The following is a 27,301-nucleotide window of genomic DNA, read 5'->3' as shown; positions in this document are numbered from 1 at the left end:
TCTTTCTTAAATGCAATAGTTGTAAGCACTACTCTTCTTTTTTTCACCGGTAGCAACTTTGCTGCTTGCACCGACCTTCTTCCGAGGCATAATTAGGGGTTAAAACACTCCGTTCACCGATGATAAAAACGAAAGCAAAAAGAAGTGCGCGGTCACGTGACAACAGTTCTTCACGAGGGGTGGGTGCAATCTACACCCGTACGCCGCCAGCATCGCCCCTAGCGTACTGGCGTTCGAACTCCGACTTTTTGAACAAAAAGCGAAGCAAGAATTTCTCGAAATTTTTGGTCGAGAACCGATTTGTTCGAACTGAGACGCGTTCGAAAACCGAGGTTCCACTGTACTTTTAATTGTACTGTTATTACAACTAGCCCAGTCTCTAAGCGGTTGGTTGGATGGATGGATGGATGGATCCCTTAACCCAGTGTTTTTCAACGCTTTTTGAACCAGGGCATGTTTTTTACATTGAAAAAATTTTGCGGCACACCACTCACCAAAAATGTTATAAAATGACACTGAACAGTATGTTTAACTACAATAAAATTTAGAATACCCCCAGTTTTTACAACACAGATACTTGACGATGACATAATACTGTATTTGCAGAAAATGATTCATAAATGTTTTGTAAAATTTCAAATTTTCTAAAATGACATTGGATAATTTCTCACGGCACACCTGACGATCTCTCACGGCACACTAGTGTGTCGCGGCACAGTGGTTGAAAATCACTGCCTTAACCACAAGGCTCATGGGGGCACCAATTCCTGCAGTGTGTCTTGGACAAGTACAGTCTGGTGGCGTCCAGGCCAATATTTTTCCACCCAGTCTCAGACCGGGGACCTTTTGCATGTTAGGCTAGTGTGCTGACCACTGCACTAAGGAAACATACACTACCCAATAAATATCTATGCCCATTTATACTGACATTTGTTTATCTTATCATTCTTATCGACCTCAGCCAATTGCTCCCCTTTTAAATGATTGCAATACCCTTTATTAAGCAATAACTAACCTTGCAGACACAACACAGTACCTATTTATTCACAGCAAGATAGACCTTGTAGAACAGGGGTGGCGAACAAGTTTGACACAAAGAGCCGAAATTTTTAACTATTAGAGTCAAGGAGCCACACCACGCACAGACAGGCATTTGACGTAATCTACGCAGATGATTGGCAGTCAGTTATGTGTCCTGAGCAGCCTAAAAACAACAAATCTGCCAAATTGATTTCAAAATATTATTTATTATTTGTTATTAATTCTGATGGATTCAAGTTGGTTTTAAGAGGGGAAAAAAACTAAACATGAAATGAGGCAAAAAGTCACAGTATATAGAAAATATGATGAGGCAAAGAGCCGCATTCTTATTGGCCAAGAGAGCCGCATGCGGCTCTGGAGCCGCGTGTTCGCCACCCCTGGACTGTAAAATAATTCAAAGACAATTTGAGTTGAAAAAAAAAGGGTATTTTACATACCAAATTAATAACACAAACTATTCTTTCAGCACCTTTCTAAGGTATTTCCCTTCTTGTAGTAAATTAAGTTTTGCTTATTATACATAGGAGTGTAGGATTTTGCAAACTTCATCTTCATAGCAATCAGACATTGTTGTCTGCTAATAGTGACTGAGACGATCCAGTATAGAGCCGTAATGGGCTATGTTGTTATTAATGGTATTAAAATCCATTCAGTTCATTTTACATGTTTTCACATGCACTACACATAACAGGGGCATCTAGAGGTCAAATATTACACAACGTCCCTCAAAACTGGAGTTTTGAACTCTTCACTTTTTTTGGGCCAAATCAAATATTTCCACAAAAAGTTCTGATAAAAAAAAACTGTCTACTGCTTTCAAATTATGTTTTTCAAATTCCTTACACAAAACAAGATCTAAAAATTAAAAATATATGGATTCCATATGAAAAAAATAATTAATGAAAATCCACTGAGGTTGTACTTAAAGGGACAATGTGTATTATTCAGTGCCTACTAATGGTCAAAATGAAATGTATAAAAATATATAATATTGAGTTGAATAATTGTCAAAAATACATTATTATAAAAAAATTCTTTTGTGCAAAACATGAGCCTCACCTAGTGGTAGATGAGATAATTGTCTGCCATCTTGCATCTATGAATAAAGAAACCCACACACAAAAAATGTTAAAACGTTGCGCAACACAATAAACAAGAAAATGGTGCTTTATTGGCATTGGCTCAGGAGGTAAAGCGCTCGTCCTGGGATCAAGTGGTCACAGGTTCGATTCCCTGCTCCTCAATGTTATATGTCAAATTGCCCCCGATAGCATGTAGTTGCCTTGCATGGCTGACAGCTATCGGTTAGTTAGTGTATAATAGGGAAAAGTCAAGTCAAATTTATTTGTATAGCCCTTAATCACAAAAAATGTCTCAAAGGACTGCACAGGATTACAATGACACAATTACCTGATCTTAAACCAACAAAAGTGTGAAGCACATTGTAAAGCACTTTGGGAGGTCTTCGTTGACTTGAAAAGCTCTATATAATGCAGACCATTTACATAGTTTGTATTCTTACTTGTAATTTGTAGCACTCTTTTCTGCACTCTTTGATTTTAAATTAGGTATATCAAACATACAGCCTGCGGGTCAGATTGGACCCCTTGGATAATTTGTCCCGGCACACAAAAAGCAAGTCTCTAGGTAATTTCTATCAAGTTATGTTTTTTTTAAATTACTGCAAACCAAATGCTCACACCAACACCTAGAGGGCAGTGTTGAGTTTGTATAGGATGGTGAATTGGTTCAGGTGTAAAACAGCATTCACTCAGCTGTTAAGAGCCAAACTGAGTTTAACATCCCTCTTTAAAACTGTGCTTAAAACCCTACTTTTTGGAGATTTGTTTTTTATGGCCACAGGTGTCTGCACGTGGACAACCCGCCAAGCCGACCGTCCCTCAGCCATAGCTACGTCCACGGCACGTCCGCCATCTCGCTGCTGTCCATGACGATGGGCCAGAGCCTGGAGGCCGCCGTCCAGCGCTGGCCAGAACGTGAAGCTGTTGTCTTCCCGCAGGACGGCATCAGGAAAACCTTTGAGAGTTTACAACAGGACGTACGTTGTCAGGGGAAAGGCAATGCATGGATGTGGGCACGGTGGCACACCCGTTCTTCACACCGAGATACATGTTAAGCTACAGTAGCACAGCAGGCAAAGTGTTCATCAACAAACAGATCATAATAAAATTAAAAAGTTGTTAATCTAGTATAATATGGAGTGAACTCTCACATATTGGTTGTGTATGAGATTTAAATTAGCATCCATTGCAGAGGTGTGCAATCTTGTGTTCTGCCGAAATGTTCTACCCACTCACGATGTCCTACTGTAGGCTGACCTCACAGCAGCAATTTTGTTTTCTCTATAATCAAGTAGAACCAGCAACGCTGAAACTCAGAATTTTTGCAGACAGAATTTTTACTAATTACATAAAACGAGGGTTGGCATGCATGCATACACTGCGTGATTTTGCAGTAAACAAACACAATTCTAAAAAGCTACCACTGAAAAACACGCCAGGCTTGAAATCTTCATCAGAAACCAGTATTTTGAAGTGTCACACAACACTAAATAAAAGTATAAAATAGCTGTTGGAAAATTTTGTTTTGGGTTAAAGCAGTTTTTGAACAGTTCATTTTTGGAGGCTTTGACATTTCAAGCCTCATCAGGCACAAAAAAATGATGTGGCGGGCCAGATTTGGCCTGTGGGCCATAAGTTAGCTGTACATGAACTATCACATAAAAATTCATTTTTTTAAAAACCTTTACGTTGGAAATTTTGCATTTATTTGACATGAATCTCACCTAGATGGAGCTGTCATAATTTTATGCCATCATACTGCCACAGATACACAAAAACCTTAAAGGGAATGGGGTCTCTGTAGTTTATATTCTTACTTTTTAGCACTTGTTTCTGATGCACTACACCATACAGCAATAAATATTGTCCAAACAATACAACCTGTCCCTTTAGATTTGGAACATTTTTATGTGTACTTATGGTCCTGATTTGAAACGTGTCCACGTGGGTGTGTCAATGTTTATGTGTGTGTTGTTACAGGTAGACCAGGTGGCGGCGGGTCTTCTGGCTTTGGGCCTGCAGCGAGGCGACCGTCTGGGTCTTTGGGGACCCAACACGTACGAGTGGATCCTCTTCCAGTTTGCTACAGCAAAAGCAGGAATCATTCAGGTTAGCCTAAGCCATAGCATGGAGACCAAAATAGTCATGGAAAGCCATTACGCTAAATACCGAAATCCTACTGCTCCACCCTAATGTTGCCCTGTGAAACAAGTAAGATTTTGTCGTGGCAGGTGTCCTTAAACCCGGCCTATCAGCTCAAAGAAGTGGAGTTCACACTCAAAAAGGTGGTTTTATTCTCACTTTCATAAACACGTTCATTAACGTTTCCCGTTTTTGTTGTGCTGCAGGTGCAGTGCAAAGCTGTGGTGTGTCCCAAGAGCTTCAAGACACAGAAGTTTTGCGAGATGCTGCGACAGATCTGCCCCGAGATCAACACGTCGCTGCCGGGTGACATCCGCAGCTCCAAGTGAGATACCTTTGTTGACTGTGAGAGGGAACAAACATTATTCGATTGAGTACAGGTCCTTAGAGCATCACCCACGTGGAGACCTGTCCCTTTTTGCCAGGGTCATTGGAATTTTTTTTGTAAAAGATTGGCCAAACCTGATCTGGTCTGAAAGAGGAAAAATGTCTTACCTGGAAGGCTGCTGAGTCAGCAAAACAGAAAATGCAGAGACATCTATTTTGGGCAATTTTCACATCTAGGTTTACCTATCTTTCTGCCCATAAAAGATGGTTTCAATACTCAATATCGTTCACCTAGGAGAGCAAAATGTCTTGCTGGAAAAAAGTGCAGAGTTAGCGAAATCAAAAGTGCCGAGTTGACTTTGCCTTTTCTATTTTTTTTTGCATATTGGTATGCAAGACATTGTGTTGGAATTGAATGTTGTTCGGGTCTGGAAGAGGGGAATCTCTTTCTGGAAAAATTCCCGAGTGAGAAAAACAAAAACCTATGGGTCAGGCTTTTGTGGCATACTCGTCTCTAGAGACAAACCTGAGTGTAAAATTGTTATTCTGGCCAAACATGTCCTAGCCTAGGAGAGTAGAATGTACTTCTGGGATAGCTATCGCGTCAGCGAAACCAAAAATGCCAAGTCAGCTTTTTTGGGCAGTTTTCACATCTGTGGTAACCTACTTGACTGTCTCTAAAAATTGTGTTTATATTTAAAGTCGTTTTACTTTAAGAGTGGAATGTCTTTTTGGGTAGGCACGGCGGCGCAGTGGTTAGCGCGTGTGCGGCACAGTTCTAAGGTCTTGGGAACCTCCTGTGTGGGTTCAAATCCAGCTACCGGACTTCCTGTGCGGAGTTTGTATGTTCTCCGGGCACTTTGGTTTCCTCCCACATTCCAAAGACATGCATTTCAGGTGGATTGGCCGGTACAAATTGTCCCTAGGTGTTAATGAGCGAGCGAGTGGTCTGTCCCTGTGTGCCCTGCGATTGGCTGGTAACCAGTTCAGGGTGTCCCCTGCCCACTGGCCGATGATTGCTGGGATGGGCTCCAGCGCCCCCGCGACCCTACTGAGGATAAGCAGTGCAGATAATGAGATGAGATGAGATGTCTTTTTGGGAAAACAAAACCCAGGTCAACAACACCAAAAGCACTGATTTAGCTTCTGTGGGCATTTTTCACATCTAGGATAACAGACCTGATTGCCTGTGATGATGACAGATATATATATGCTTAGATTCCAAACAGAAACATTTTCACCACCCTGGCTTTGCTCGTGGGTGATAACGATGCTTGTATCCAGGTTGCCAGACTTGCGCATGGTGATCGTGACAGACAGCCGGGAAGCGGGCATGCTACATGTGGACGACGTTTTCCAAGCGGCGGAGAGTCGTCATCGGAGCCAGCTGAAGCAACTTCACACCAAGTTGTCATGTGACGACCCAATTAACATCCAGTTTACCTCCGTGAGTTCGGACGTCCTGTGCCTTTGAGGTTGTGACCAATCATGGCGTCACCAGGTATGCGGCTTTCTTTCAGGGCACCACCGGCAACCCAAAGGGAGTCACACTGTCCCACCACAACGTGGTTAATAACGGCTACCTTGTGGGCATCCGAGCCGGCTACGACTGGAGGGTAAGTGTGGTTGTGGTGATAGAGCACTATCTGTTTTTCCGTGGATTTTTTCCCCCCTTGTGTTTGATTTTAGCGACACAGTAAATCAATGCTTCCCAAGCTTTTCTGTACCATGGACTCGTGTAATATCCGACAATATGTTCACGGCCCGGCCCAAGCGCAGCATTAAATATTTTCATACTTTTTCTAAAATAATAACAATAACAATATTAAAATTAAAGAAAAAAGAAAAACATGACAAAAACAATGACTCAACAACAAAAATAATGTTAACATAACATGTTTGAAAAGGGGTAGTAAGAAGCAGACGCTTATTTTCTCTACCCCTTCATCTTCTTTATTAATTACATTTTACAGATAGCTCCTCTTTTGTGTGTAATTTAACAAAATGTCACAGATATACATATTACATAGGTCGGATATCAATCATTATAATTATAACAATAGTCACATATTGTCACGAGGTGGAAGGGGTGACCGGACCAGAACGGAGGCAGGAGGCAGGAAGGGAGAACTCAATTGCGTACGATCAAAGCTTTTATTTACCAAAATAAAAGTTGTCCAAAAACTCCGGGACAAAACAGAACAAAAACATTCTTTCACTCAGAATGGTCAGGTACAGGTTTCCTCCGACTTGAACTAAACAGGACAAGGCATAACAGAACAGAAAAGGTGTAATGAGCCAACAACCGCAATACCCACACCCCAACCTTAAATAGCAGCCATGCAATTAGCTGATCTGCTTCAGCTGGTGACCAGGGGGCAGGGCAGACCGGTCCCCACGGCGACCATGACACATATTTTATACACTAATCATTGTAGTACCCATCTATTAACATTATAATGCTACTAGTCACTAAATATAATTGTGACACCGATGACTATAACAAAAATAGCAAAAATAACATTTATGATATAATAATAGTAACAATAAAAACAAGGTTAACTATAGTAGTAAACGCAGTATTTCCAATCTCTAGTATCACTCATATGACATTTTCTTCATCTCTGTATTCTGCCAGTAATGTTATTTTGTACTTATATTTGAACATGTGAATAGTTGGACATTGTTTGACCTCGTCTTGTAAATTTGACTCCACACACATTCACACACATACTTTTCCTGGTGGTTCTCACCTTTGGGATTTTTTAACTTTCTACAGCCTTGGACTGCAGGAATAAAATATTAGTATTATCCCGATATCCTACCCTGTGTATGGTTCTAATTGCACGTTTTTGGAGGATAAAAAGGGGTTGTAGCGAAGTTTTGTAATTATTGCCCTAGATTTCTGCACAATATGTTAAGTATGGCAGAACTAGAGAACAATATAATAAATACAATGCATTACAGTTTAAAAATAATTTGGCTTAATTAATTATTGAAATGCTTTCAGATACCTTAGTTTGTATGTGTCTGATGTGTGTTTTCCAGCTTAATTTATTTTCTATTATGACCCCTAAAAACTTAAATTCTGAGTGTCTATTGCAGCACCATCTATTTTTACGTCTAAATTTTGATTTGCCTTGCGATTACCAAAGAATATCACTTTGGTTTTATTTAAATTTAAAGATAATTTATTTATAGCCAACCATACTTATAGGTTTTTTAATTTACGATTAATGTAGGTTACCAAATCCATTTGAATAGAAAATGTTAGTGTTGTCTGCAAATATTACTATTTTCAATAGTTTTGAAACATTAAAAATATAGTTTATGTATAAATTAAATAACTTTAGGCCCAGGGTAGAACCCTTTGGTACTCCACAATAGATGTCCAAATATTCAGATGAAAACTCTCCCATTTTTACATATTGCTTCCTCCCCGTCAAATAACTTTGAATCTATTGCAAAGCCACGCCGCTGATGCCATATCTTTCCAGTTTTTTTTAATAGTGTATTATGATTAATGGTATCAAATGCTTTTTTTAAGTCTATAAATACCCCAACTGCGTATCTCTTTTTTTTCTATGCTATGGGTGATTTCTTCTACTGCATCAACAATTGCCATTGTTGCTGATCTGTTTGCTGTAAAACCATATTGACTTTCATTAATCAATTTATGTTTATCCATAATTTTTTCTAGTCTATTAATGTAAAATGTCTCTAATATTTTAGAGAACTGAGGAATCAGAGATACCGGTTTATAGTTTGTAAAGATGTGCTTGTTTCCATTTTTGTATATTGGTATAACTTGCTATTTTAATTTGATTTGGAAATTTACCTGTTAGAAATGATAGATAAGATTACTATGTATGTTAATGGATTCACAATGCTATGTATAATTTGCTTAACTAGTACCATATCGATGTTGTTTACCACGTCTAAGATCTCTGATTGCGTAACTCCAGATAAAACCACGGTCTTGGGAGTTAATTTTTATCAGTGACTCAAATTGCACTCTGGGATATTTGCAGCTAGCTCTGGTCCAACATTTACAAAAAAACTATTGAAATTCGCCACAACTTGATTTCAATTATAATTTTCACTGTTCTTATCAATAAAATAGTTTGGATATGCATTACTTACATTATTTCATTTTATTATACTATTTAATATATCCCAAATACCTTTAATATTACTTTCGTTATTATGTAATACATTTGTATAATATAATTTCTTGCTCGCTCTTATTGTTCCTGTCAATTTGTTTTTATACGTTTTATATCGGGATTCGGCTTCCTGAGTTCTTAGTTAAATGAATTTTCTATATAAGGGGTTTTTCTTCTTACAAGCATTTTATAAACCCTTAATTTTCCAGGGATGCTTTAAAGATTTATTCTTAATATTAGTTGGCCTCATTGGACAGTTTTTGCTATACTTGTTGGTGAATATTTCCAAAAATATGTCAAATGCACAATCCACATCATCTGTACCGTATATAGCGTTCCAGTTTTGTTTAACTAAGTCCTCATAGATTGATATAATAGTCTCTTCAGTTCTAACTTGTTTGTAAACATATTCCCTAGTTGTCTAGTAACCTTTTCATCATACACTCTAAATACTGGTTGGTGATCAGAAATGTCACAAACCAGTAATCCGCAGATGTTTGTAAATTCAATATTATTTGTAAATATATTGTCAATGAGTGTTGCACGGTGTGAAGTGATTCTACTTGGCCTTAATATAGTTGGGTACAAACTCATACTGTATGTTATATTAATATAGTCATCAATGTTTTTATGTGTGTTTGGATTCATTAGATTAATGTTGAAATCTCCACAGATGAATAGTGTTTTGTTTCATATTGTTGAATGTTTTTTCAGCCTTGTTTGCGAGGGTTTCAAGATTTGAGCCCGGTGATCTATATACAGAACTGATTATAATATTTATCCTTTTTTCATTTATAAATTCTATTGTAAGACATTCTAGTAAATCATCGATTACAAATGACATGTTTTGTATTATCTTAGATTTAAATCTCTTGTAAACATATATAGCTACTCCTCCTCTTATTTTGTTCTTGTTCTATTTACATAGTTAAATGAATAGTAATTTATTTCAAAATCAACTCCCTTTTCCTCATTTAAACACATTTCAGATACTGCAATCACACTAACGGGTTCTCCAAGTGCTGTAAGCATTCTGTAATGTCTTCAAAATTTGTGTACATGCTTCTACTGTTGAGGTGAATTATTGAGAATTTCCCTTCAGATTTAACAAAAGTATTATATTCATTTCCAGTATAATATTTGCAATTGTCTGAGCTAGTTGATAAAAAATTGTGGTCAGGATCGAATTCATCTAATTTTGAATTATTGTAGTCAGTTTTATCAATAATGCTCAGTACCACTAGATCATGGCCTAATATATTATGATAGATTTTTTTATTATGATCTGTAATAACGTTGTCCATGTTGTCAGTCCAGGATGCCATTGTATCATTTGAATCCATGAATGGATTGTCCGAGATTGTCCAGTGTCATTATATGTATTTACCGCTCCCTCCAGGTCTTCACGCTAATCTGTCTAGCTCCTGCCCATGTCATCATGTGAGACATTTAGGTGCATGTAAATGGTCTGCATTTACATAGCAGCCATGCAAGGCAACTACCTGCTATCGGGGGTATTAGGGATTCAGTGTCTTACCTCCTGATCCAATGCCGCCCTGACGTCGTAACATTGCACGAAAATCAATCTTATGTAGCATTAGGGAAAAATGTTTTCTTTTATGCCCAATCTTTCTTCCAGCTGACAGTAACCATGACAGAGTATAAAATAGAGCATTTTAGTGACCTTTATTCTTATTTTTCCATCAGCCCCAGGTCCGGGTGTGTATGCCAGTGCCCCTGTACCACTGCTTCGGTTCTGTAGTGGGAGGCATCTGCATGGCGCTTCATGGCACCACACTGGTCTTCCCATCCACTGCCTATGACAGTCAAGCCAACTTGGAGGCCATGCACAAGGAAAAGTAACAACTCATTGTTTTTTTCAATGTATTGATTTAGTAGTGTGTTTAGTAATTTGCAGTACTAGAGACAATTTACTTTTATAAGTAAAACAATGAACAGTCAAAGATTTGGATGTGGTGTTCAGTGTGCAACTGTACAAGAAAGCGACACAAAGCGTGCATAAGGCTACATTTTTCCCAAAAGTTCTCCACCTAACTCATTTTCCATGACAACTGAAAATACTATTCATGGGCAAGGCAAAGTTATTAAGTCACAACCAGTCGACTGTTAATATTTTGTACTATGGTGGCAGGATCATCTGATTCTGCACTTTGCTGCTTTTATAAGGGCTTGTCGTAGTTAACATACATAAATACATCAACATTTATCCATCTGTCATTGGAAAAGTTAATCTCTTGAATTATATTGTACTTTTAAAATCATACCCTTTGCAAACAAATATTCAATGAGATTTTGGCATGAACCCATGTATCATAAACTTGTTTTTCAACCTTTTATTTGCCATTGGGAAAAAAAAAACCTTCAAAACCATTTTTACCCATTGATAATGTTTTTGGAAACATTTATTATTGGGTTTAGTTTAGTTAATTGTCGACACCATACCTGTCAACCTCCACGGCTCCATTTTTGTACAAACTGTCCTATTTTCCCGTACAAAATACAAAAAAATCGTACACCATATTTTTTTTTTCCGGAATGATGCATGATGGGAAATCCCCGGGTGGCAGACGCATGCGATTGACAAATTTGCGTTTCCGTACAGATTTCCTTGTACGCCGTACTCGTCTTAAAATGCATAAAAAAACGTACTTTGTATGGCAAAACCGTACAGGTTGACAGGTATGCAACACAGGCTATAGGCAATGGCTGAAGAAATACTGCAGCTAAATGCATTTGTTCAAAATTTTATTATTTGGGGCATTATTTTTAAGTTTTTGTAGAGTAATAACAGACGTTAAGTTTAAACTTTAATAGACATCTAAAATTGGGAGAAAAAACATCAATTGATTTTGTCTTTGCAAGGACATGGAGAGAGATCAGATTAGGAATTTCCATCTCTGTTCTAAAGCCCTCCCCTGAACACCCTCTTCTTAATAAATGTTCAATGTTCCAAAGAATAGCAACATGATTCGCTAGAGACAATTACACGATAGTGAAAACAACAAACAGTGGGCAATCAAAGTAAAATAAGGAACTGGTTCCCTATGAAATCCCCCTCACACGTGTCCGATATCAAACAAAGAATAAACTTATCGGTTATACTGAAATAGCAAAATCATCTGCCGGCAGAGCACTTTATTACAAAGCTGTTTGAAGTGAGTCTTATAAAATAGGGTAAATGATCTGTAATTGAAATAAAAAGATTACCAAGTCATAAGAAAAAAAGGTTTTACAGCACATAGCTTGAGAAACACTATCTTAAAAAACAGCTACAATTAAATTCACAAGCTTCACATTTGGCTCACGAACAGTAAACTACTCGCAAAGTAAACTACACGACAGTAGTTGACATGTTTTTGTGTATGACTTCTTACATTGAAGGTGCAGTTTTGTCTATGGCACTCCCACCATGTTCACAGACCTGCTGGGCCTGCCAGATCTGGAAAAGTACGATTTGTCCTCGATGGAAGGAGGTTACATAACACAGCCACTATTAACCATTTGAAAGTCTTTAAAATTGGTGCTAGTTGAATATGTTGACAAGATTGCTCTTTAGGCATCATGGCGGCTTCTCCGTGTGCCCCAGAGCTCGTGGCTGATGTCAGGGCAAAGCTGAACATGAAAGAAATCATGGTAAGCTATAATTTTGAGATTTCTGTACGGCCGTCACGATGTCACTCGATTGTTGATCAGGTCGGCTACGGCACCACGGAGAACAGCCCCGTGACCTTCTTGGGTTTCCCACTCGACAACGACGAACTCAAATTAAACACGGTTGGCTGTGTCTTGCACCATGTTGAGGTAGCGTCAGAAAGAAATCCAAATACACATTTTCAAAATATAATCGATTTTTCTGCGTCTCAACAGGCCAAAGTGGTGGACGTGGACACGGGCGAGACAGTTCCACTTGGGTCCACGGGGGAGCTGCTGATCCGGGGCAGCTGCGTAATGCACGGTTACTGGGATGAACCTGATAAGACCCGAGACGTGCTCGGCCCGGACCGGTGGTACAGGACCGGGTGAGCTCGCCAATACCGGTGCAATACAATTCAACAAATATATCCCGTGCTGTCTTGGTCCCACTTCTTTTCGGGCATTCTGTTATGCATTGAAGTTATAGCTAAGTGTAGCCTGTCATTTGTAACAAGATCAATGTTAAACAAGACTGTATAAACATATTTATATTTTATATGTGTTTCTACAAAAGGTTACATTAAGTTTTCTATCAGACAGATTTTTTTAGGAGTTGACGAAAACATTCGAAAGCTGCCTGTCATTTTGATGGATTGAAAAGTGCGTCAGAAACAACAGCAGCAGTATGTCCTTAAGAAATTAGCTCACTATTTAAAAGGAAAGGGAGCAAGACAAACAACAATGGCGGGTGGATAAACCCAACATGACTCGAATTGTGGGCCGGAAAGGGCCCGAGTCAAAGATCTTACCTTTTTGTCAGTCAAATGGATGGAGAGACAAATAAAAAAAATTGAGCACAAGCTAAGAACCACAGTAATTTAATGTTGAGAATATGAGTCATTTTAAACAATGTCTAGTGAACCTAATTGAACCTACTGAACACTTGACAAGTATGTTCCAAGATAATCAATTAGCAATTTTCTCTTATTCCCTACAGTGAAATATATTTTTTAGTATGATTGGATTGAAATATTGTGCAATAAAGTGCAAAGTTTTATTTGCCATAAACAACAGTTTCTTCAAGGAGAAGTAACGTACAATCAAAGAGTTCACAGCGATCCCTGGTGTATGATATAATCATCTGAGGGGCTGTAAAAAACATTCTCGCTGGCCACAAATTTTGAGATACGTGTTGTAGGGGATTAGTGACAGATTTCGGACCCATATCAATAGTTTGTTTTGATTTTAAATGCATTGCTTGCGCTTGCAGGGACATAGCCAGCCTGAACGCACTGGGCTACTGCTCTATCAGGGGCCGCATCAAGGACATGATCATCCGAGGGGGCGAGAACATCTATCCCGCAGAGGTCGAGCAGTTTCTCTATACCCATGACAAAATACATGAGGTCCAGGTACGAACCCTAACTGCTAACTTTTGTGTCGGGCTTATTTTCCAATACGGTCATGTAAAAGAGCTTAAATGTGTCGCATGGAGTTTGAAGAATATTTCAATGTCGTGTCCAAGGTGGTGGGTGTGAAAGATGAGCGTCTCGGAGAACAAGTGTGCGCTTGCATCAGGCTCAAGGAAGGACAAACGTGCACAGCCGAGGAGATCAAAACTTTCTGCAAAGGACAGGTGATGACCCACACCGCCCATGGTTTGGACTTGCCCGCACTTATGCTTCCTTCCTTCTAGATTTCGCACTTCAAAATCCCTCACTACGTGGTGTTTGTGGACAGCTTCCCTATGACTGCCTCCAGAAAGGTGAGATCAGTTTTAAATTGAGTACAATTTGTACTGCTTATCCTCAGAACGGACGGGTTCCTTGGATGCTTAGTTTTTGATAAGTAGCTCAGACAATTTAGCAATGCTAGGGAAAAAAAATGTACATTTTGATTTCTTACAGTTCTGATTGTTTCTTGTAGATCAAGAAGAACGTCTTGAAGGTGGACATGGAAAAACATCTCGGCCAATAACTCGGAGGTTTTAACTTGGCAGCCCGCAAGCACGCAAAGAGAAACACAGCAATGTTCATGTCAATTTGTATTTATTTAAAGTTAAGATCATCCTGCAGCGACTTGAGTCACTGTGCGCCTTTAATGCGCATGCTGTCGTACAAACAATAAATAAAAGGGACCTTAACTTTGATATCATGTACAATGGTGAACCGATGACCAATCTTGTGGGCATGGTCCGATGACTGTCGGCCATTTTGTGGCCTTACAAAACAATTGATGGTCGTTTAAAGAACCTAGCGTCTTGTTCCAACGGTAGTTTTGGCCAGCAGGCCTCCAGGTGAGCTAGAGTACCCCCTATCCACACTGCCAGGCAATCACAGGGCACATGTACAGTAGACTAAGAAGCATGAACCTCACATTCCAAACAATAGAAAATGTAAAAAAAAAAAAAATAATAAACTTGTATGGCTACTTGAGTATTGATCTTTGTGTCATTGCCAATTTAAATAAATTGGATATCAAGGGCCAGGTGCACCGATCGTTGCCATCGGGTCAAACTGAGGTAACCATGCTTTTGGTTTTCTATATACAAATACTTGACTCGTAACCTTGTGAGGACATCCAAAGACATAATGCAGTTCCAACCCCTGTGGCCTAATCTTAACCGTCACAACTGATAACCCAATAATAACCCTTACCGAAATGCAAGTAAAACCTAAACTCAGACCAATTCTTAAAGCATTGGTTTTAATAAGAGCCCCGGAGTTGTGAGCACCGACCTAAGTGCCATTCATACTTATCCTCACAAGGATTTTTTTACATGACTAAACATAACACATAGAAAAAAGATGCACCCCAAACACGTGCGGCTTGACTACAGTTTGGCTGCGAGGCTCGGAATGATCAAAATTCACTTCAGTCATTAGATGTGGACATGGGTAAGCGCCGTGTGAACCCCCTCTGCCCCCACACCACCTCCACAAGCAAGAATACTGCATCGTTGTAAAGCTTGGGGTCATAAGTTAATGCGAAACACATCCCTTTTAGTTAAATAGATTATACATTCCAAAAAGAGAAAAGTTGTCCAACTGTGCAAATCACGGGAAAAGTAGCAAAGTCCAAAGGGACCTTTTGTCGTCAGAGTGCCGCTGGAAAACAGCAAAAACAACAAAAAAGGCTGGGTCACACATCGGTGGCATTCAGATGCGCTACGTGCATGTGACCAAAAATGAAAAGACAAAAAAAATAAAAAAAAAAATAAAAAAAAAAAATATTCGAGACATGTCCTGCAGTTAAGTCTTTTGTGAAAACACTCGCGCTCACACAAAACACATCATTCCTGTGTCCGCTAGTGGTCACACACTTAGAGGCAGCAGACCCGGTGGGGACACAGTTCTGGAGCTCAGGGGTGCGGGGTCCAGTCCGTTGACGGTGCTACGGTCAAAAACCACAGAGGAGTCATTTACACAGGGCACTTCTGAGTCTATATTTGTGTTTGGGTAGGCAGAGACGAGTAGATCACCTTGTGTCGAAGTAGGTGGTGTGCAGTGCGTGCGAGAACTTGGTGGGGTTGCCATTAACTAGCGTGCCGTTCTCCATGGGAAGATGTTTTCTTGCCGCCTGGTCCTTTGCGAAGCTCCGGCAGGCGGCCAGTTTGGATTCCAGAGCCTGGCGAGGAAGCAAACCAGCGCATTTGTTGTAAACAATTGAAGAGAAAGAGGTCCGCAAGGCCCTCACGTTAGATGAGCGGCAAAATGTACCCACCCCGACCTTCCTGAGCAGATCGCCGACAATGTTGAGAGCTGAGATTCTGGCGGAAGGTGTGAGGGACGAGCTGCCATATCCGTTGGGCAACACTGAAGACGTAACAAGTACACCAGGTGTGTTAGAGCTACGGCGAAAAGAAGCTAACTAGTATACATCAAGTCTTTTGATTTTCTTAAAAATATAACAAGGTGTTTACTCATCTGGCATTTAAACAATATCAGCCTTTTTAAGGAGCTGTACGGGATTTAGAACTTTTTTACCCGCTGCCGCCATCTCCTGCCTAGTGTCCTCATTTCAGCCTCAGTCAGCTTGTACATGATGCGCGTGCGAGTACGTTCATTTCTAAGACGCTAAAATAAACTTTTTTTGGGGGGGTTGTCCTGCGACACCTACAGCCTGTTAAACAGGTAAACAATACTGTACAAACGTTTACATATTTTATATATCACTTAGCCTGTTCCAGTCCAGGCTAACAACCAGCTAGGATTATCCCAAGATACATCTGGCAGTTGTCTGTCAATCAGGTGAAAAAATGTGGGTTTTTATAGCATTTCCATTGAATCTATTTATATACATCATTTTAACTATCCTGCATTAAAGTTTTACAAGTCGGGTGCATTGTCATTTCATTATAGTTGCACCATTTCTTTTATAGCAATTCACATAGTAAATGTATTGCTTTCGGCCCGCATGTTTTATTGCCATGCCAATTAAGAGTTCTTGTCAGATCTTTGATGAATTATATTAAAGCTGTTTGTGAGATCCTAAAAAGGGACGCAAAAACTTTCAAAGATGGGATGAAGGATGTCTTTGACAAAGCTAAAATAGTATTTATAAGTCTAATTCCCATTCATCTGTTCCCTCGTCGAAGATGTTTTTTCTCTTCATTATTTAAAAATAAAACCTTAAAATTAGAATTGAATTTATTGTCATTGATAAAAAAAAAGGTAGTGAATATTGTTTACATTTATTTTGCAGAACGCAACCCCTGCCCAAACCGAGGGATTACTGTACACAAGATTTGCGATTGAGGTAAGCATTAAAAAGTTATTTTGGCACACATCACATCATCTCTGAATAACAATGATAACGTGTCAATATTTCTCCACACTAGCATATACAGCAGTCAAGCATTTACCTTTCGGGCCATCCAGGGAATGATCATTGCTCTGTCCCAGCGGGGTAGCGGGCAGCGAGAGTGACGCCTGGACGGCTGAGTCGGCCCTATCCAGGTCCAAGGTGGGCGAGCTTGGCGCAGACATCCTGTCTGTCGTCCTCTCTCGCACTGCCAGCTCTTGTCGGAGGTCTGCAGAGAAGAACGGTGGGCGTGAGATCGCTGCCATCTCAAGTCTATTTTTTTTTTTGTGTCGATACCTCGCGCTTCATCTTTGAGTCGCTGCACAGACACCAAGAGGGACTCCTTCTCGTCTAGTTCGCTTTCCAGGAAGGCGTTTCTCTCAATGGCTTGGTTTAGGCGGCCCTCAAAGTCCTCCAGGGACACTATGGTGGCCCTAAAAATATAAGGTCTGGGATGTTTTGGAGCATTTTTATGAATTTACCATTCATCATTCTTTTTTCATTAAAGCCTAAAACGGGTATGTAAAACTTTGTTTGGCTTTGGTTCTGGGGTTGAATTCAAACTTTCTGTTTTCAGGGTTGCTGGGTCAGTAAAATAACGTCAAAATAATAGAGTGGGCATACTAAAAATGAGAGAAACCTCAGATATTTATGGCGGGCTAAATCAAATTATCCAATAGGCCGAGTACAGCTTGCGGGTCGTAAATTTGCCACGGCTGTCCTATGAGCATAATGGGCAGAAGTCACCTTAACAATAAAAGCTACAAAGTACTTCCTGAAATTTGTTTTCTCTTCAAGACTTTTGACTTGAACCTGGGCCGTTTATGCAAAATATGCAAATATTCTTGGAAAAAAACCTTAATAGTTTTAAAATCTAATGTTACACACATAAATTATAGTCATAATTTAATTGTAAGAACTTGAAAGATCCCTGGCTCTACAACTACAACACAGTTTTTATGTCATGTATTTACTAGTCCAGCTCTATCAGTGTTTTACCATGAGGGCCCCTGAGATAAATTGAGTTTGATACCCTTAATTTACAATTAATTATCCTTCAAAAATGACCTGCCTATAGATTCAACAAAGTTCTGCTTTGCTTTTAAGCGTGCGGCCCGTTAAAACGCAACAATGAGCATAAAGTTAAAATTTGTCGCCGAAGTAAACCCGGAGCTTGACTTTGGCGCCAAAGTGTGCGCTTTAGGTTTATTTCGAGCAGAGTCCCTCAAATCAAGTGTGCATTTCAGGTGCGGCGCTGAAGCGTTCATTTCAGCGATGTGCAGCGAAAATGAAATAAAACGAAATGCCACCAAAAAGAAATATTCTGCAGATTACAAGATGCAAATAGTAAAATATTTGGCCGCAAGGCAGAAAGAAAGCTTGTAAGCTATTGGCGAAAAGCGGATATGACGTCTGACGTAAGGGACATAGAGGTAGAAAGAGGAAATGACTCATATATTACCGTGATAAAAGGATAAATATTTCTTCGGATTTAGTGACTTAGAGTTAAACTGACGGTTTGGTAAGCATGTTCTTTATGATAGTTATCTGAATAATATAACTTCGGCACCGGAGTGCGCGTTTGACTCAAATATGACTCAAGTAAAGGTAAAAACCAGTCATCTCAATAATTACTTGAGTAAAAGTGCATCCTGTGCAGATAATCAAAGGAAAAAAAATAAAAGGCGAGAGAGAAGCCCGGGTTTGGGTCCAGGATCTCGCCTCTAAATGAACATCAGCGCAAATTCTCGTTTACAACAAGGTCAGTCACACCTTTTGGCCCTCTCCAAGTCGTCGTTGGCCTGCTCGAGCTTGCGCACGGATTTGTGGAGTTGCTGATTGCTGCTCCGCGTGCGACCAAGGTCGTCCTCCAGCACTGAGATCTGCTCGTAGCTCTGAGTGTACTGTTTATCTAGCTTCTCCTGAAAATGGTCAAGCAGATGGCACAATACACTCATTTCCTAAAAAGGTTGAGCCTTTATGTAAGCGAAAGGGAATTTGTCGATGTAATCTGGTAGCTAAGCAGGGGAAATCCCCGAAGAGGCAAGACGACACTTACCTTGAGGTTGTCAACCTCGTTCTTTAGCCGTTCGTTCTCGCTCTGCAGGTCACGCAGACGATGTTCCGCCTGGCTGAGCTGTGCCTCCAGTTCTGCCTCCAGCTCTTGGCTCCCCTCCTGAAACTCCTGGAGCTCCTCCTGAGCATCTTGACAACTGGACCACACACAAACAAACATGCAAACAGGGAATTACACAAACAGCTATTTGTCACTATGCTCGCATCTGAACATCCTCGTGATGATAGGAAAAAAGTGTCCTTTGTACAGCAATGGGCTTCGGGGGAGTTGCGTTCAACACTCGCAACAGTAGTGAGATTTAACAGAATAAGTGTAAGCGAGATGCTTAGCATGGCTAAAAATGATTCCAAAAATATCATGGGGTAGAGGCAGCTGACGTTGTGGCATCAGCTTGTTCAGAAGCCTGAAAGCTTTCTTTCTTTGTGGACAAAAATATTCTACAATATTAAACAATAAAAATAAAAAAACAGTTGGTCAAATAAACAAAATATATACAAATACATGCTATATGAGGTAATCTGAGTGGTTGCCTTTGATGGCAATAATGCAGGCAGACTTTTGTACCGTTTTGCTTCTTTACTTAAGTTTTTTTCAACAATATCCATTCATCCATTTGCAGGTGGAAACATCTCATATCTAAAGAGGTGCATCACCAACAGGCGGGATACAAAAACCCTAGTACTTAGGAATACTACTTTCGCAAGCTTGGAAGTGACGCACTTTTTGGGTTTTGAGAAGTGTGGCGTGCTCCCACACTTTTGCAGACTTCTTTCCAACTGGTTTCCCCATGTCTTTCATGTTTCACAAGTTGAATTGACATAACCTTTAAAAATAGCGGCTTAGTTCGCACACAACCTAGCTCTGAGAGGCCTGCCGACTGGCGTCAAGTGTGACGTCACATCCTTCACGGGGTGCTCAGTGACACAAATCACGACTCACAATGCATCAATAAACTAATTGCTTGCCAACGCTTTTTATCACGGATTTTATCGATTCGTTGTTGTAGCTCTACTTGGATCAGTCCGATAAAATAGAGAATTACTTTTTTAAATGGGCCAATTCCTTTGATTTCTTGGCAATTAAAAAACAAAAAAAAAAAACAAAACTGAAATTTGAATTAAATTTAACATTTTTTTCTTTGAAAAATTTAAAAGTGCTTCCCTCTTCACCTTTTGTTGACAGCTATGCTTGACAGCAGCACAAGAGACAATGATCATTTTGGACTCCAAAGTGTGCCCAAAAGATTGAAGAAAGCCATCACGAAGAATCTTAAATAGATTTGCTAAAATGGAATCGTTACTAAAAAATTTTGACCTTGTATTAAACACCACATACTCGCACACACAATATTCCTGTGTGGTCAGCTGATCACATTGACAAGCAGTTTAGCGTGTACCAACGTCACCCATACAACCTCAAACCACCTGACAGTATTATACAACATTCTTACACTGCTTTAAAATATAAGGCATCAAGTGTCAAATAGTAAAAATTTTGATATAAAATAGGTTTAAATTTGTATTTTAAACATCCCAAAAATAAAGTCTGTGGCGTTAAAAAGATTTCAACGATTGCGTCCTAATGTGCAAGTCATTTCCTCCTGCACAACACACCACAGCACAAACACCCATTTCACAAGGTCTGTCTCACGATTTGCTTTAAACGGAGGAGATTTAAAAGCTCGGCACAGCTGTGGTTATTTCCAAACCACATTTTGTGGAAAGCACATCATCAGCAACTTTGTTGCGGGCCCACTTGGAACTTTTTGCCTCCAAAACAAACTCGGATGTCAGGAGGGTGAATGAGTCACTGCAAGCACACAGTATGCTGATCACTTCGAAGTCCAAACCTGGAATAGGCTACTACATGCTTACATAAGTCAGCTTCAAAGTTTACACAAAGAGCTCAGTAGGCAAATATTTACTCGCCTATGTACATGCATTCAAACATGCGACGTAGAAGAGCCCTTACCTTTTCTTATACTTCAGGGCTTGGGACTTCCAGTAATCAACTTCTTCGTCTTTTGTAGCAAATTTAGGAATCATCTCTGTGTCCATGTCCGGACTTCCTGCATGATTCAGACAAACAAACAACAATTAGGTTAGCCCAAAATGTCACCATGAGTCTCATCACAAGCTACAATGATTTGTATGCGAATATTTCTGCAGCCTCGGACACTAAAAAGTGAAGGACTGTGAAAATAGGCCTCCTCCTCTACAATTACTTTATTTGAGACGATTTCCTGCAGAAGGATTTGACTCCAAATTCATTGAGCCCCCATCCTCATTGGGCAGATTAAACTTTTGCAATCTCGTGAAGTAGAGAAGTAGCAAACAAATTATAATGGTGGACACTGGTTATCGAAACAAAACATTATGTACAGGTAATTATTGCAACTATTTTACCGAGTATACAGTTACATTTTCAGCTCATTCAAAGGATTTTACATTTGCAAATATATGCATGATATTAGATAAAGATATTCTTTAATTCCCGCAAACACTTTTGTTTATTATTATTATTTTTTTTTTAGAATATTTTCTCAACATAAAAATAATATTAATCATTGTTAATAACATAATAAATGTTGTCTAGAATCACATGTATAAAATTGTTTTTAATCATTTGTGGTCACCATGGCTCAGGAAGTAATATGAGTAATTTTAAATTTGGCGATATTCTTAAACCCTTCTTTCGAGGTTTACTATTATTCATCTATTTTTTTCCTATTAAAACATTCTTGAAATAAGCAAAGACTATCTGCCAGAGGAATAGAAAAACAATTTCTTACGCTTTTTTAATAATCCAAATCCATGGTTCCTACACTTTAGTTATCAAATTTTCAGGCGCTTTTCAAAGACTTTCAAAGCTAATTTTCCAATTCCTCCAGTACGCATAAAAAAAAAACAAATTTTAACCATGTATTCTGTAGAGCCACATATATTGGCAATTTACACAAGCGATTTTTAATTTTGCAGGTGCATTTATCAGACATTTGATTTTCACCAGTAAATCTGAACAATACGTGTGTATCTATTTTTGAGACGATGCAATGCATATCAAAGTCCTGCATAATACAACCATTGTCCAAAACAATAAAAAAATTGCCAATTTCAGAGACATCAAATTGCAAATAACTTAATTCCTATTTTTCTGCAGGAATTACATTGTTCTCATTTTCTGTTATTTTTTTGTCACGCGAAAACATTTCTTCTTTTTTCTTGCAAGGCTTTTATTTTATTGGCACTTCTTTTTTTTTACAAAGTTAGCACTATAGTATTAGCTAAATAGCTCACGTAAGTTCAAACGTTTGCTGTGAAGACAACACATTTTGTACTGGCAGCCCCTCCAAGGAGGCAACAGGCATATATTGTGTGACTATACGTGCATATTAGCATCAGGTTTTGTAAATACGTTGAGAACAGAATGTTTATTGCAGGTGTTTTTAAGTGTTACAGCACTTAAAGTAATTAAGCCAACGCCAATCACACAGTTTGATGATGTATGAACAAATGTTGCTAATAAAAAATATGAGAATAACTAAGTAGTGTGGAACCTCGCTTGGGGGCATGCTACACCCAACCAGATTTGTGGCGTTAGCTTTTCTACAAAAGGTCGAAAACACAACATTCTGCAAACACTAAAAGATTAATAAAACGTTCAAACCTAGTTGGAAATCAGGTCACACCCTAATGCAAATTATTTTGTGGTTAAACCCGAAGCCTACAGAGGCTCATTATGAACAAGTTATACATTTAGAATGGCTCTCAATGGGACGTTACTTTATGGAAAATACAACTCCTCTAAGGCTTGATTATGACTTCTCTCATTTAAACATTCCCAAGAAATGTCATCATCACGGGAAACCATGGGAAGGCTGGAGACAAATACACAATTAGGGGGAGGGGGCAAGAAAAAGTGTTACACTCATTCCTGCATGATGTGTCAGTGTCATATTGGAGGGAGGAGTGGTCAAAACGGCTGTTTCCATGGTAATCCACATGTAGGATGTAAAATGTAAAAGAAAAAGGAGGGGCATTTCTCCTCGGAAAAAGACAGTGGATGTGCAAGGATGTTAAATTTTAGAAATCATCATTTTACTAACACTATCACCAAGGTGTATTGTTGATGTTGATTGTATATTATATGTTGATGCCATTGCAACATCCATGACAGCCTGGTCATCCCGGAAAGGGGATTACCTCATGTGCGATCCCTTCTCAAGGGTCCTTAATTTTCCTCAGGCTGAGACTTTTTTCCCCCTTGCTGTCATATAAGTTTCAGAACAGGGGATGTTGATTTGGTGGTCGGTGGCCCTTGGAAACTTTCTGTAATTACTGGCAATACAAATAAATCATTTGACTGGACTAAATCTTAAAGTTGAGTAAAAATTGGTAAACAAAGATGGAGTTTCTGCTCATGTGTGTCAATTTTTATATAGAAGAAGACCATTTTATGATATTAACATCCACCTCCCTTTGAAAATGAAAGAAATTCGTTATCATGATAAATTCATTTTCAAAGTGAGGATGTATCTCTCATGATTGAATAATTTAAAAATCACAGGGGTGTTGAAAAAAAATATGATGTACTATAATAACACCTGACATCATTTTATAGCCTTAGAATAAAGAGACTACTAAAATGGCACACTTACCAAGATTTCAGATGTGATTTTCACGAGGTTTCAACATACCTGTCAACCTGTACGTTTTTGCTGTACAAAGTATGCTTATTATGCATTTTAAGATGTGTACGACATCAAGGAAATCTGTACGGAAAAACGCAAATTTGTCAATTATGGGTACCATCTGGTATACACCGACTATCACGAAACGGCAGATCAATCAAGTCAAAAGAGTTTGCCGCAGTAGCCTCTATCTCAGTATCGTTTTTTGGTTGCAAACGAAGCGAGAGGTTTGATGCGACTGTGCGCATGCGTCTGCCGCCTGGGGATTTCCCATCATGCATCATTCCGTTATAGTTGTGTAGTGAAAGGAAGTCCGTCTCTTTTTAGAGAACCGGCTTTTTCGTCTCAACTCATTAAAGAGAGCCGGCTCGCATACGGCTCACTTGCTTCGATGCATTACATTACGAATTATTATGTTAGTGGAAGTATAAAAGGAGAAAATGAAAAAAGACAGGTTTGTGGTTATCCCTTTAATCAGTATATTACCAGCAATACTTTAATGCAGAAAATGAATTAATAATTTGAATAAGAAAATTTTACTTCAACCAACTCAGTAGCCTAGATGGTAGGGCGCCCGCTCCGAGACTAGGAGGTCGCTGGTTCAAGCCTCGGCCGAGTCATACCTAAGACTTACAACATTGGTACTCATTGCCTCCCTGTTTGGCGCTCGGCATTAAGGGTTGGAATTGGGGGGTTTGGTCACCTAATGACTCCCAACACAGCAGTTGGGTCTAAAATAGCGGCGCCCTGTTTGGCTGCGGCTGCATCGGCTCGCTACAGTTTAACTGTACGGGTCAGGTGTATCGACATTTTGTTTTGTGTGCATGGTTACAAAGAATGGCAATAAAAGTAAATTATTTTCTATTATATTATATTCGCATGTATTTTTTCCTTGTACAGTGAAGGTCCAAGCTACTTAATTTTTGAACTTTTTATAATAAACCTCATTCATGTCGAGCAACTCGGTATCTCACAACAAAATGTTAATTAATAAACACGTTTGAATAAAAATATGGTGTAAGATTATTTTGTATTTTGTAAGGGAAAATACGACAGTTTGTAAGGGCATGAAGCCGTGGAGGTTGACAGGTATGTTTCAAAACCTCCTATTACGCACATGGGTGTTTCGTCTTCAATATTTAACAAATATGTTGAGAGTATCCTGTATAGAGGTTTAATGAAAACCCGAGTGTAAAATGCCAAGTTTACCTTCCATAAAACGACTTTAAAAAGGGAGTGGTGCCCTGATGTCAATGTGTTGAATCGATTCTTATCAAGACTAAAAGTTAACACCAGAACTTGTGTTCCATGCGGAGCAGTTTTATATTTAGATTCAATATCCACAATAGCTAAGTAGGACGTCACACGACGTCTAAACTTAGTCGCAAACGCCTCCGTCCGTCATGAGTGTTCATGAGGTAACCCACTCGAAACGTCAGTGTCAGCGTTTTGAAACAAAACAGAAAGAAGAATGTAAGAATAGAACCGCTACACGTCCAACGCATGCTAGCAAAACGACGACAGGAACCTCGCAGGGGAACCGTAAACAAAATGCTTACAGGGTGCGAGGAATAACAGAAAAACATACCTGCTCATGACAAAAGATTGAATCGTTGTCTGCTTTAGGCGACTCTTCACATTCAGACGCTGCCGACAGACACACTTGTCCCTCCGGCCTGACGAGCTTCCGAGCGCCGCTGCTTGGGATTGCTTTGACTTGCTTGATTGTGTTTAGGAAATTGCCAACGCGTCTCCCGGAAGTGACGTCAACCCTGACGGGAACTTGCGTGCTACGTACAGGTTACGTAAACATCTAAGACTTCTCATATGCAGCCGCGCCCGACTCATGGGACACTGCAACAAAGCACCGCTAGATGCCGCTTAAAGTCATCTGTAAACTGAAAAACAGCACGTGTAGGCTAATAACAGTATACATTATTTATGGCAAATAAGATTTAAAAAAATGGACAGTCTTTGTACAATTATTTTATTGCCATACTTTGCATACCTGTCAACCTCCACGGCTCTATGCCCTCACATATTTTACCTTACAAAATACAAAATAATCATACAGCCCATCCCAGCCATCTCCGGGCAGTGGGCAGGGGACACCCTCAACTGGTTGCCAGCCAATCGCAGGGCACACAGGGACAGATGACTCATTCGCTCATTCAAACCTAGGGACAATTTGGACTGGCCAATTCACCTTAAATGCATTTTTTTTGGAAAGGTTTATTATAAAAAAGTTAAAAAAATAAGTAGCTTGGACGTTCACTGTAGAAAGAAAATATACATGTGAATATAATGAAGTAGAATTTTCTTATTCAAATTATGAATTCATTTTCTGCATTAAATTATTGTTGGTAATATACTGATTAAAGGGATAACCACATACCTGTCTTTTTTCATTTTCTCATTTTCTACTTCCTTTTTTTCTTAACTTCTTTATACAACATAATAATTCGGAATATAATGCATCAAAGCAAGTGAGCCGTTTGAGGGACGGCTCTCTTCAATAAGTTGAGCCAAAAAAGCCGGTTCTCTAAAAAGAGACGGGTTTCCTTTCACTACATCAAACCGGTCACTTCGTTTGCAATGAAAAAAATGATACCGAGACAGAGGCTTCCGCGGCGAACTCGTTTTACTTGATTGATTTGCCGTTTCGTAATAGTCGGCGTGTACCGAATGGTACCCATAATTGACAAATTTGTGTTTTTCCGTATAGATTTTCTCGTACGTCGTACACGTCTTAAAATGCATAATAAACGTACTTTTTACGGGAAAACCGTACAGGTTGACAGGTATGACTTTGTAAACTGTCGACCAAATGTGTGTTTTTTAACTGTTATTTCTTTTTCCAGGCAAACACACCGACATCACACTAACCGCCAGGGCTGCAGTGGTCTCCTTTTTCAGCATGGAGGTTTTATACCCAAAGCCAATGCCAGAGTGACTAATCGGGAAGAAAGGGAGCTTTCCTGAAGGGACAGCTCATGTCAAGGGGGAGTTTGGGATGGTTGCATGAGAAAACTTGTAACTTTTAACTGTCACTTGCACTACCCAAACATACTTGTGCATTCATTCATTTGGCCACATCAAGCGATCACAACCCACCCCAAATTGTAGCAAATGAGGTACGTTTTACTAATTGGGGGAATTTTTCCTTCCCCAATTTTAAGTGGGTTTGGCCCATCGCCAATCTTCTTTTCTGTAGCAATAACAAAACAGCACGAATTATTAAAGTCAAGTACGATGGATGCCATAAAGATGCTATTTGCAGCCGAAAAAGCCATGGGAGGAAAAAGAAATGCATTAAAAG

The 27,301-nt window shown here is 39.4% G+C and overlaps 2 protein-coding genes and 1 long non-coding RNA gene across 9 annotated transcripts in view; 2 read left to right on the top strand and 1 right to left on the bottom strand.

The window, feature by feature from the left end:
- Positions 1-14,842, top strand: part of LOC148374946 (medium-chain acyl-CoA ligase ACSF2, mitochondrial-like) — an 18,137-nt gene extending 3,295 nt beyond the window's left edge. The window contains exons 2-16 of one of the 2 annotated variants that reach the window (XM_088342768.1): positions 2,905-3,100; positions 4,104-4,232; positions 4,355-4,408; positions 4,472-4,590; positions 5,877-6,039; positions 6,113-6,208; positions 10,466-10,617; positions 12,161-12,252; positions 12,336-12,412; positions 12,473-12,580; positions 12,647-12,798; positions 13,683-13,824; positions 13,938-14,048; positions 14,109-14,177; positions 14,339-14,842. In XM_088342768.1, the coding sequence (XP_088198894.1) occupies positions 2,905-3,100; positions 4,104-4,232; positions 4,355-4,408; positions 4,472-4,590; positions 5,877-6,039; positions 6,113-6,208; positions 10,466-10,617; positions 12,161-12,252; positions 12,336-12,412; positions 12,473-12,580; positions 12,647-12,798; positions 13,683-13,824; positions 13,938-14,048; positions 14,109-14,177; positions 14,339-14,389 (1,711 nt within the window). In that variant the 3' untranslated portion in view covers positions 14,390-14,842. The remainder of the gene's footprint in view (positions 1-2,904; positions 3,101-4,103; positions 4,233-4,354; positions 4,409-4,471; positions 4,591-5,876; positions 6,040-6,112; positions 6,209-10,465; positions 10,618-12,160; positions 12,253-12,335; positions 12,413-12,472; positions 12,581-12,646; positions 12,799-13,682; positions 13,825-13,937; positions 14,049-14,108; positions 14,178-14,338) is intronic. The other variant, XM_088342775.1, reaches the window with a different exon arrangement.
- On the bottom strand, positions 14,444-25,741 carry ndel1b (nudE neurodevelopment protein 1-like 1b). 6 transcript variants are annotated; one of them, XM_088342833.1, is made up of 10 exons: positions 25,571-25,741; positions 23,495-23,620; positions 21,264-21,360; positions 19,275-19,428; positions 18,989-19,137; positions 17,513-17,649; positions 17,277-17,444; positions 16,136-16,227; positions 15,894-16,039; positions 14,444-15,805 (listed from the first exon to the last, which is right to left on the bottom strand). In XM_088342833.1, exons 3-10 carry the CDS (start codon positions 21,347-21,349, stop codon positions 15,727-15,729), a joined length of 1,011 nt encoding a protein of 336 aa, XP_088198959.1. In that variant the 5' UTR covers positions 21,350-21,360; positions 23,495-23,620; positions 25,571-25,741; the 3' UTR covers positions 14,444-15,726. The 6 variants fall into 6 exon arrangements, with proteins under 6 accessions (XP_088198959.1, XP_088198942.1, XP_088198951.1 ...); XM_088342816.1 differs by lacking the exon at positions 23,495-23,620 and having other exon boundaries at positions 25,571-25,664; positions 25,701-25,735; XM_088342825.1 differs by lacking the exon at positions 25,571-25,741 and adding an exon at positions 25,192-25,340.
- LOC148374944 (uncharacterized) lies at positions 25,406-27,301 on the top strand. The gene is made up of 3 exons (XR_015851180.1): positions 25,406-25,544; positions 25,609-25,782; positions 26,844-27,301. It is a non-coding gene; the product is annotated as an uncharacterized LOC148374944 (long non-coding RNA).

The sequence above is a fragment of the Urocampus carinirostris genome, chromosome 1 (assembly GCF_059441175.1).
Source record: "Urocampus carinirostris isolate Australia breed hairy pipefish chromosome 1, RoL_Ucar_1.0, whole genome shotgun sequence".
NCBI lineage: Eukaryota > Metazoa > Chordata > Actinopteri > Syngnathiformes > Syngnathidae > Urocampus > Urocampus carinirostris.
The sequence above is the reverse complement of the archived record's forward strand: the minus strand, read 5'-3'. Positions and strand labels throughout refer to the sequence as shown.